Source organism: Crotalus tigris, unplaced genomic scaffold, assembly GCF_016545835.1.
Source record: "Crotalus tigris isolate CLP2741 ecotype Arizona unplaced genomic scaffold, ASM1654583v1 scf7180000018891.247784533:1973344, whole genome shotgun sequence".
Lineage (NCBI taxonomy): Eukaryota > Metazoa > Chordata > Lepidosauria > Squamata > Viperidae > Crotalus > Crotalus tigris.
In genome coordinates, this window is record NW_024097260.1 from 1,094,753 (window position 1) to 1,106,289 (window position 11,537).

Here is an 11,537-nt window from a genome sequence, read left to right on the forward strand (position 1 = left end):
CGAATGATCGAAATAAATGGATTTCAGACATTGAAGTCTTCAAAACAGACCAGCACCAGCCCAGAACTTAAACTCCTCAGGCTCCAGATAGGGCAGCTTCAATAGAAATATAAAAACGATCCTGTTTTGATGTTTTGGAATTCACAGTAAGAAAAATTCCAGCAATTAAGAGGATTGGGGACATGAGATTAGGACCGAGGAAACTCAATAAATTGAGCCTTGCCAAAAGATAACCTGGGAGATAGGAAAGCTCTCTTCCAATACCTAAAATAATGCCAGATTAAACTATTTTTAATTATCCCAGATTGTAGCAAATGGGTTGCAATCATAGAATGTCAGGGTGAAAGGGGTCTTGGAGAACATCTGACATAGGGTATATGGAGATTCTCAGTCATCCACACCATGTCCCAGAGGTGTAGGAGATGACCAAGCTAGGCCCAAGGGAGGCGTCAAACGTGTCATAAGTCATGAGTCCCTGTGCATTTGCAAGAGATCTAAATCCAGCCCACATTGAATGCCTTTCTTATTTCCCACTCATTTCCCTTGACTGTTAGTTGGTCAGATTCTTGTAGAGAGTGATGCTCATTTGAACTGCCTGAATCTCCTGATTTTCCCGGTGCTTGACATTAATTGCTTTTTCCAGACAACTGGGCTTTCTTAGTTTTTCCTTTGAATTTTTCCCCCTTTTCCTTCAAGAAGAACTGAAGAAGTTTCTTGGATGAGATGAGAAATGTTTTCAAGAAACACTTCCCCCCGGAAAATCCAGTTGTCTTTTGGAAAAAAGCACCTTTGGAACATCTAATGTTGTGTTTCTGAAATCTCAGCAAATTTAAAATTTTATTTATTTATTTATTTATTTATTTATTTATTTATTTATTTATTTATTTATTTATGAGACTTATATACCTCTTTAAGTGGTGTACACCAGTAAGCAATGTATATATATATATATATTTACATTGCCCCCAACAATCTGGGTCCTCATTTTACCTACCCCGGAAGGATGGAAGACTGAGTCAACCTGGAGCCGGTGAGATTTGAACTGCTGACCTGCTGAACACAGTCAGCTAAAGTGGCCTGCAGTACTGCACCCTAACTGCTGCGCCACCTCGGCTCATGTAGGGACTTCAACTCCCAGATGTCATGGTTCCAACGGATGAAACTCTTTAAAAGAACTTTGAGGCATTGTTTACCTTAAAGAATCTTTTATTCGAGAAACAAAGTATCGGCACTACATAGTTAAAGCCAAAAACTGAATTCCACTCCCCTGGGCACAAAGTAGCAAAGCACAATTCCTTCGTTCAATTAACAGTCATAAATCACATTCCCCAATTAGCTTGAAGCGCTGGCTTTTTCCCCAGCTCTCCAGCCCGCCAAATCTTTATCAGCTCTGGGTGCAATAACCTTGATTCCCACGGCTGAGTTTTTTTTTTGTTATGACTAACCGGACTCTCATCCACATCCCCCCTCCCAGCATCATCTAACTCTAAAAACAAAAGAGAAAAGATGGCTATGTTTCCATCTGTTGTCAAAGCAAGAACATCTGATTTTGGCTGGGGAATTCTGGGAATTGAGGTCCCTACATCTGAAAGTTGCTGAGATTCAGAAATGCTGATCTTGTCGATACATTGGCCAGTGCAGGAACCCTTTTGAAAATGTCTCACTACTCCCATTTGTCTCATGACCATCTTTTCCCCGGCTTGTTATGATTCATTCCATAATCCAGTTTTCTGCTCAGACCAAGGGGTTGGGTTCTCTGATCAATATAGTCCTTCCCAACTCTACTTTTTATGTTTCCCACCACCACAACACCCATCAGTTGCGACTTGCACAGCCTACAGGTCACGAATCACAGCAGTTGTGCACCGAGAGAGACAACATGAGATCTACAGCAAGTCTTCCATGCTTCTGTGTCTCTTCCAAGATTCTTGTGCACTGAAATGATCCAGCCACATGCAAATTGATTGTCTCCAATTTTCCCTTGGGGCAAAGTTGCTTTCTTTGAACCATGGAAATGCATTAATTTTCAGTAAGGAAATCAAGATGGGGGTTCCTACTCTCCAAATAGATTATGGAAAGCTGACAAGCTTACTATGGTTCTTCATGTCATTACCAGTCCCTTAAAAGAGGAGGGCTCTGAAGGAGACAGGAAACCTGGAATTCAGGCAATAGGGCATTCTCCGCAAGGATACTTTTCCAGTTGGAAATGTGGTTTCTGGTTAGGTATCTGCTCAGAATTAATGTACTATGGCACATGTCGAATAGCTTCTGAAATGGAGTGCCCCTGATCACGGCAAATGAAAGGAATAAATTTAGGTTAAAGTCAAGTCAGAGTTGGGAGTGAGGCAGGCTAAGACTGATGGCCTTAATAAGAACATTTATTTTGATTCATTACATGGCTGGAGAAGAATTATTCCCTTGTTCAAGTTCCTGCATCACTTTTGCAGGCCAAGAGCTGAGAAGACTTTTCGCTCTTGAAAACGGCTGGCTAAAGAGCCAGTTTACGCTCTGAATTTTGATAATCCGGCCTCTTTTTTTTCCTCTTTTCTTTCGTTCAATGCAAGCTTGCTCTTCCCTGCTCAGTAATTGGTTGAAGAGTTCAACCTTTGGAAGTACAGACTTAACAACCATTGCAAATGTTCAAAATTACAATGGCACTGAAATAAATGACTCACGGCCTGTCCTCACAATGATGACCATTGGAGTCCTGGTGGCACAGTGGTTAGAATGCAGGACTGCAGGCTAATTCTGCTGACTGCCAGCTGCCAGCAGTTCGCAGTTCAATTCAAGGTTGACTCAGCCTTCCATCTTTCTGAAGTCGGTAAATTGAGGACCCAGATTGTTGGGAGGCCAATAGGTTGACTCTGCAAACTGCTTAGAGAGGGCTCTAAAGCACTGTGAAGCAGTATATAAGTCTAAGTGCTCTTGTCCTTCCTTCCTTCCTTCCTTCCTTCCTTCCTTCCTTCCTTCCTTCCTTCCTTCCTTCCTTCCTTCCTTCCTTCCTTCCTTCCTTCCTTCCTTCCTTCCTTCCTCTCACTGCCAGCAGTTCGATTCTGACCGGTTCAAGGTTGACTCAGCCTTCCATCCTTCCGAGGTCAGTAAAAGAAAACCCAGATTGTTCGGGGCAACATACTGACCCTGTAAACCGCTTAGAGAGGGCCGTAAAGCAATGTGAAGTGGTATATAAGTCTAACTGATATTGTTCTTCCTTTCCCCCTTCCTTCCTTCCTTCCTTCCTTCCTTCCTTCCTTCCTTCCTTCCTTCCTTCCTTCCTTCCTTCCTTCCTTCCTTCCTTCCTTCCTTCCTTCCTTCCTTCCCTCTGCCCACTGAGTCCAATTCTGATCGGCTCAAGGTTGGCTCAGCCTTCCATCCTTCCAAGGTCAGTAAAATGAGGACCCAGATTGTTGGGGGCAAATATGCTGACTCTGTAAACCACTTAGAGAGGGCTGTAAAGCACTGTGAAGCGGTATATAAGTCTAAGTGCTATTGCTTTCCTCACAGTCACATGATCAAAACTGGGGTGCTTGGCAACTGGCATGTATTTGTGACGGTTGCATGGCCCTTGGGTCATGTGATCGCCATTTGCAACGTTCCCAGAGTCAATGGGAGAAGCTGGATTTGCTAGCTTTGCTTAACGACTTCCTGGTTCGTTTAACAACTGCAGCGATTTGCTGAAGAGCAGTGGATGAAAACAGTCCTCAAATCAGGCTACGACTCATTTAACAACTGCCTGGCTTCGCAATGGAAATTTTGGTCTCAACTGGGGTCATGAGCCGAGAACTACCTGTCTGGGAGAAAAATCAGAGTATCAGTATCTTTCTCACGATGTGCGTATCTGCCTTGACAGGCCCACCCGTGACAGTGACGAGGACGAGGATGATGAGAAGAAGGGCAAAGGCTGCACCCTCCAGTACCAGCACGCCATGGTGCGTGTCCTGACCCAGTTTGTGGCAGAATCCTCTGACCTTGGAGGACAGCTGACCTACATGCTTAGCTCTGAATGGCAGTTTGACATCACAGATCTGGTGGCCGACTTCATGAAGGTGGAAGAATCCAAAGTGGCCAAGCTACAAGGGGGGCGAATTTTGATCGGCCGCGAGCAAGGGATCACAACTGTCCAGGTACGAGGCAAAATCCAACCTTGATCGAACACGAACCACACCTTACTTGAACATGGAAGAGAGCTTAAAAAGGGCAGGTCAAACCAGCGGTGGCCGTGCAGACACATTGGCTGATCTGTGAAATTGGGGAGGGGGGATATTTTAGAAACCGCCTCCTGCTAAGGTAAATCAACCAGGTTTGCAGGTAATCAGTCTGAAGGCTGAACTTGGGAGACAAGTTAGGTATTCAAGAACAAGCTGAGAAAAGCTCAACTTTCAAAAGTTCTAAGGAGGCTTCCAAATTCCGCCTTCTTGCTTGGGACTCAGTTCTGTTGAACTCAATGAGACTTCCAAGCAGACACGTAAGGGCAGTGGATTCTTTGGCATATTTGAAGGTTAACACTGTCTTCTTGGCAAGCTAAACCTGCCATAGGTTTGGGGCGGTGTTGAAATATTTGAGAGAGTTTGAACTTTTCAATGGTCACTTTAATTGGGAGGAGAACAATCTGCTTCTTTCTTTAGTGGACCAGATGAATGATGGGTCTGAAGAAGACCTCTCCCAATTCTTGCTTTTTAAAAAAACCACTGTCTGCCTCTCTTAGGTTGAGCAATGTGTGTATGTTTTCACCCTCTTCTCCCACATTCGCATTTTAAGGTCTTTTCTCCCCTGTCCGATTCCATTCTGGCTGAGAAGACAGTGATTGTACTGGAGGACAGAGTGACCATCACGGACCTCGGAGTACAACTGGTGGCGGGCTTGTCCTTGTCTCTCCAGACAAATAAAGGGAATAAGAGATTGATGGTTGCAACAGCCTCTGCTTCGGATATTCTGCATGCAGCTAAACAGGTAGGAAGGATTTAGGGATCATCCTCCACTGGAAACCTAGAGGAATGTTTACATTTGTCTGAAAATAAGATTGTAAAAGAAACATTTGAAGTGACCAGGGAGTTAATGCGAAGGACAAACTTGTACATTGTACAGCCCAATGTGGATATGGAACTGGATTCTGCCTGTCTATTATCTTTCTCTCTCTCTCTCTCTCCATCCATCCATCCATCCATCCCTCCCTCCATCCATCCATCTAATCTAATCTAATCTAATCTAATCTAATCTAATCTAATCTAATCTAATCTAATCTAATCTAATCTAATCTAATCTATCTACCTACAATATATATCTAATCTTTCTACCTACAATATATATCTAATCTATCTATCTATCTATCTGTCTGTCTGTCTGTCTGTCTGTCTGTCTGTCTGTCTGTCTGTCTGTCTATCTATCTATCTATCTATCTATCTATCTATCTATCTACAATATGTATCTAATCTTTCTACCTACAATATATTAATATTTCTATCATCTATCTATCTATCTATCTATCTATCTATCTATCTATCTATCTATCTATCATCCATCCATCCATCCATCCATCTTTCTATCTATCTATCTATCATCCATCCATCCATCCATCCATCCATCCATCCATCCATCCATCTATCTATCTATCTATCTATCTATCTATCTATCTATCTATCTATCTATCTATCTATCTATCTACAATATGTATCTAATCTTTCTACCTACAATATATTAATATTTCTATCATCTATCTATCTATCTATCTATCTATCTATCTATCTATCTATCTATCATCCATCCATCCATCCATCCATCTATCTATCTTTCTATCTATCTATCTATCATCCATCCATCCATCTATCTATCTATCTATCTATCTATCTATCTATCTATCTATCTATCTATCTATCTATCTATCTATCTATCTATCTACAATATGTATCTAATCTTTCTACCTACAATATATTAATCTATCTATCTATCTATCTATCTATCTATCTATCTATCTATCTATCTATCTATTTATCTATCTATCTATCCATCCATCCATGTATTATCTATCTATCTATCTATCTATCTATCTATCTATCTATCTATCTATCTATCTATCTATCTATCATATTTCTAAACCACCCATCTCAAAGAGGGACTCTGAGCAGTATACAACAACATATTGTAATAGAAAACAGGATCTAAAAAAATTAAAACAGTGTATCATCTAGCCCACTCAACCAAATTGTTGTAAACTCTTGCTTTCTAAATTTAGAGCTCCGGCTGACAAACAAGCGAGGAGATGCTCAGAGCAGTGGTGAAACCATCTCAAGTGTTGGGTTGTGAAAAAAAATATATATGCTAAGCTCTTGGTCCCTTCCATCCTAATGACAAAATTTGATCAAAAAATAGAGTGAGGACTACAAGAATATGGATTTTTGGTATATCCGGTGCACTGATGGAAAACTAGAAACAAGCCAGGATGATCATTGGGAAAATTTTTGCCCATATTCTCAGATAATTGCTCCCCCCCCCCAAAAAAAAGTAAAGAGAAGAACCAAGGTACATTATTTCAAAGAATTAGGCAGGCTTAGGAAAACAACATTTGGACCGGTAATTTCAGGCAAAGAGGTGAGATGGATTTCAGGGTGCCTCGTTTATTAAAGTGGTTGGAATGCAAATCACCAGATTGCTTACATGCAAAATGCATTCTAAGTCATGCAGATGGAAAGATTATGTTAAATGTGAGCATTCATTCTTTTAAAAGCCACTTGTGTGCAAAGCAATTTCCAGTTGGTTGTTTTAAAAACAAACCAGCGTAGCAGACTCTTGGGGGGGTCTCTGATTTATCCACTTTAGCATCTGTATACTGTATATATATATTTTATTTCGCGTAATCTAAAGTTTTTTTTAAAAAGAAAAATGCACACCTTTTCTGTAAACGCTCTGCTCCATTATCGGCAGAATCTCCGCTCCCAAAGTGAGTGAGGATAAAGGAGATCTCTGCAACCCTGTGAAAACCCTACAGTGAGCTATCCATTTCGAGGAGGTGGGGAAGGAAAGAAAGCATACATTCAGTTTGATTAAAAGCATAATACCGCAAAGATCGGTTTTATTTCCCTCTTCGCTTCCTGCCCCTGTGTGTGATTGGACCAATAATGAAAGCAGTCTGTTTGATTTCCCTAAAGAGGAGAAACAACAGATCCTTCAAATGAGTCATCTAGAACAGGGGTGCCCAACCCCTGGTCAGTGGACCAGTACCGGGCTGCGGCATGCCAGCAACCGGTCCGCACAAACAAGGAAAGCCCCATCCACAGGATGCAGACAACACACAAAACCACACACTCTACAGTCTGTGGAAAAAAAATCTCTTCACGTAACCGGTCCCTGGTGCCCAAAAGTTTGGGGGCCTCTGGTGTAGAAGACCCCAAATGGCACCAATGGTTTTTCCAACTCTTTGGGATCCTAACTCTAAATCTGTCCAGAGTCCCTTGTGATGACTGCTGTTTCTGCTTCTCAAACCCCCAAGAGATCCAATCCACAGTTCTTTTGCTTCTAACCTAATCTTATTCGTAACCATTTGCCTGAGAAGAATGTTGGGTCAAAGTCAGGTGCCAAAGACCAGGTCCACAGATGAAGGACTAATTAAATGAGCCGAGGTGGCGCAGCAGTTAGAGTGCAGTACTGCAGGCCACTTTAGCTGACTGTGTTCAGCAGGTCAGCGGTTCAAATCTCACCGGCTCAAGGTTGACTCAGCCTTCCATTCTTCCGGGGTAGGTAAAATGAGGACCCAGATTGCTGGAGGCAATGTAAATATATATATACATTGCTTACTGGTGTACACTGCTTAGAGAGTGCTTGCACTTAAAGCGGTATATAAGTCTCATAAATAAATAAATAAATAAATAAATAAATAAATTGATTCATTGCTAAAAGCCTGTGTACAGGAATCTTCTCATCTAACTGTTAGGAGTTAGGTAAAGGTCCAAGGAATTCAAGGGAGATTGGACTTAGTTTGCTTGTGACTATGTAGGGATTCTAAGCTGATTCCTCTTTTAACTCCGCCTCCAGGTTCTGCCACTCTTTCCCCTACAGTTATAATGAACTGAACTGAGTTGAATTGTGTAGGGTCATCCGTTACCTTCACTCTGACATTTCTCTGCTCCTTTTTTCTCTCACTGTAGGAAGCGGTGCTTAGCACTTGGCTTTTATTTAGCGATGGAACTGTGACCCCTTTAGATATCTACGACCCCAAGGATTTCTCCTTGGTTGTCACCTCGCTGGATGAAATGGTGGTGTCTGTCCATCAAAGGCAGGAAGATGACTGGCCAGTAGTGGTGGCCGAAGGTGAAGGCCAAGGACCGTTGATTAAAATAGAACTGGTGATCAGCGAGGCCTGCCAGAAGTCCAAGCGCAAGAGTAGTTTGGCCGTTGGGAAAGGGAACATCAAGGTGAAATTTGCTCCAAAGACATCTGAACGCAATGAAGAGACCAAGAATGGCAAAGATGCAGAGAGTGGTTTTAAAAGTAACTCGATAGAAAATCCCCTGGAAGGAGAGAGAGCAGGGCAGGACTGGTCCAAACATGATGCTTCCATGAATCAGGATGAGTTGACCAACTCAAACTCAAGCTCTTTCTTTAATTCTCACAGAGAGGAACACCTTCGAAACAATTCTCTTACCTCTACGAGCTTTCCCACCCAAGAGGCTGTCCCAAGGCAGAATAGCCCCAGTGATCTCACCCTGACTTCCAGAGGTTTAACCGATCTGGAGATTGGGATGTACGCTCTTCTCTGTGTCTTCTGCTTAGCCATCCTGGTCTTCTTAATCAACTGCGTGGCGTTTGCCTGGAAGTACCGTCACAAAAGATTCACCATCAGTGAGCAAGGGAACCTCCCCCATTCCCACGACTGGGTGTGGCTGGGCAACGAGGTTGAGCTGTTGGAGAGTCCTGTGGACATTTCTCTCCCATCGGACGAATGCACCGCCATCATTGACCGCGGGATACTTTTTGAAGAAAGCAACTTCCTCCTCAACGGAAGTTCTCAGAAGAGCTTCCACAACCAGATCCTTCGGTCTTCTGAATATGATTGTGACAAGGACTTCAGAAACGAACCTATACACCCTCCCGGGCCCAAGCGGAAGAGGGTTAAATTCACCTCCTACACCACCATTCTGCCGGAGGATGGTGGCCCCTACACCAACTCCATTCTCTTTGACGGTGATGATGACATCAAATGGGTTTGCCAAGATATGAACTTAGGTGATTCCCAGGAATTTAGAGACTATATGGAAAGACTTCAGGACCATATGTAAACACACACAGACAGACAGACAGAAACAACCATACATATATAAATATATATAGAACAAAACACAATTATCTTTTTATGTTTGTATTCACCTTTATGCCTTCTGTTTTATGGATGATGGAGCAGCGAAACCCAGCCAGTGATGGAGAACACTTCTCCAGATTTGGGAGATCTGGGCTCACGATGGTTGTGAGATGGAATCCTGGCTGTGTTCTCTTCTGTTTCATTGGATACCAAACAGCTACCTACAAATCTTGGAGAAACACGAAGAACTTTTTTTTGTACGCCACCAGAAACTTGTGATAGCCAATCCTGTTCAGCTCGAGACAAAGAGGATGGGTTGGTCCACTACGTTTTCACACGTTGGGAAAAAAAAACATTTTGGAGACTGGGATGGGGTGGGGTTGATTTCTTTTTATTCTTTCCCTCTAGAAAATCTTTGTAGAAGCACAGTTGAGATTCCGTCTTCATAGCTGGAATCCACACCTCCTTGCAAAGAATTAGAACAAAATGGCCTGTTGGTCAAACACGGACCAACGTGCCCTTTTTATTTCATTTTTAATATGGCTCATTTGTTTTGGGGTATTTGTTTAAAGAGCTTTCTTGATTTTTTTTTAAATTTGGGGGGGCAGAGGAGGTGGGATGGGGGGGGGCGTTCTCGGTACATTATATGCCCTTTCTTTTGAGAAGACTTTTCAACCTTGGTTGTGCCAAAGTATCCTGCAATATAGTCCTAGAGTTAAAGGGAGACTGGGATAGCTATTTCGAGCTAATTAGCTCTCATCAGCCAGCCATACCCTTCTATATATTCATTGAGAGCAATGAGGAATGTGCCCCGATTAAATAAGCGGCAGGGGTTTTTTTGTTTGGAAAAAAAAAATACTTGTTTGTATAAAAGTCCAGTTTTCCATTTTGATAGAGGCCTTCTCACTTCCTCTTTTAGTAACTGGAGAGGGGATAACAAGGCTGTGAGGTTTTCACATGATTTTGCGGGGTGTTTGTATGTGTGAAAGAACAGGATAAGATTTCCAACAGAAGTTAGTTTGTAGAGCTTGCCTAGTCTGAGGCTACAGTCCCTACCTAGCTGATCAACGATCTTTGCATATAGAACATAGAATCCTAGGGCTGGAAGAGACCTTGGAGGTCTTCTAGTTCAGCCCTTTGCTCAAGGCAGGAGCCTTACGCCACCCCAGTCAAATGGTTGTCCAGTTTATTTTTTGAAAACCTCCAGTGAGGGAGCACCCATAATTCTGAGAGGCAAGCTATTCCACTGATTAATCGTTCTCACTAACAGGAAATTTCTCCTTACTTCTAACTTGGATCTCTCCTTGATAAGCCTCCATCTGTTTCTTCTTGTCCTGCCTCAGGTGCTTTGGAGAACAGGTTGACCCCCCTCTTCTCTGTGATAGCCCCTCAAATACTGGAAGGCGGCTAACGTGTCCCAATGCAGCTGATTGGGCTAATTCCATTCAGTGTATATAAGGTCTCCTGCTTGAGCAGGGGGTTGGACTAGAGGACCTCCTGAGTCCCCTCCAACTCTGTTATGCTCTTCTGTTCTCAGTTTCAACCCTGCACAGATTTTTTTGTGCTTCTGGGGACCCAAAGAGAACAAAGCAAAGCACACAAACAAAACACACAACTCTCCCAGTGGTTCTACAAATCTGAAATTCAGTCGTTTGGAGCAAAACCAGGAGGTCTTCGGATCTACCTTCCTCCTTGTCCTGGGGTAGGAGTCCTCATGCCCTCTTTAGACGAATGATTGTCCAACCTTCACTTGAAGCCCTCCAAGGATGGAGCACCCAACGAGGTGTGCACGCCGTCGCGATGGACGTCTTTCCTCTGGAATTTTCTTTTAACACCGATCCTTGGTGAGAAGGCCTTCCCTAAGCCATTCAAAAAGGCAACGGCATCTTGTTTTCTTCCCAAAAAAGCATCTTTGACCCCATGTGCATGTTGATGCGAGACCAATTCATTCATGAACGAATTGATGAAAGCAGTGGTGGGATTCAAATCGGTGAACAACCGGTTATCTGTGTGGATGCCGCTTCCGGAAGTCCGTTCTGGGCTCAGTCAACAAAAAATTAGTTACCGGTTCTGCTGAACTGGTATGAACTGGCTGAATCCCACCACCTATGAAAGCTCCTATCATAGGTTGACCGTCATGTTCTTCAAGTTGTGTGAGCAACCCTGATTTGTATCTCTTTTTTTCCCCAGAGGTGGGTTTTGCAACTGCCTGATATTGCTTCATTTTCTTACTTTGGAACTCCCCCTAAGA

General features: G+C 42.9%; 1 protein-coding gene across 2 annotated transcripts in view; it reads left to right on the forward strand.

The window, feature by feature from the left end:
• TMEM132B (transmembrane protein 132B) overlaps window positions 1-9,855 on the forward strand; it is a 190,808-nt gene extending 180,953 nt beyond the window's left edge. For both annotated transcript variants that reach the window (XM_039357355.1, XM_039357356.1), the window contains 3 exons: window positions 3,848-4,121; window positions 4,756-4,947; window positions 8,136-9,855. In XM_039357355.1, the coding sequence (XP_039213289.1) occupies window positions 3,848-4,121; window positions 4,756-4,947; window positions 8,136-9,266 (1,597 nt within the window). In that variant the 3' untranslated portion in view covers window positions 9,267-9,855. The remainder of the gene's footprint in view (window positions 1-3,847; window positions 4,122-4,755; window positions 4,948-8,135) is intronic.
• The last annotated feature ends 1,682 nt before the right edge of the window (window positions 9,856-11,537 follow it).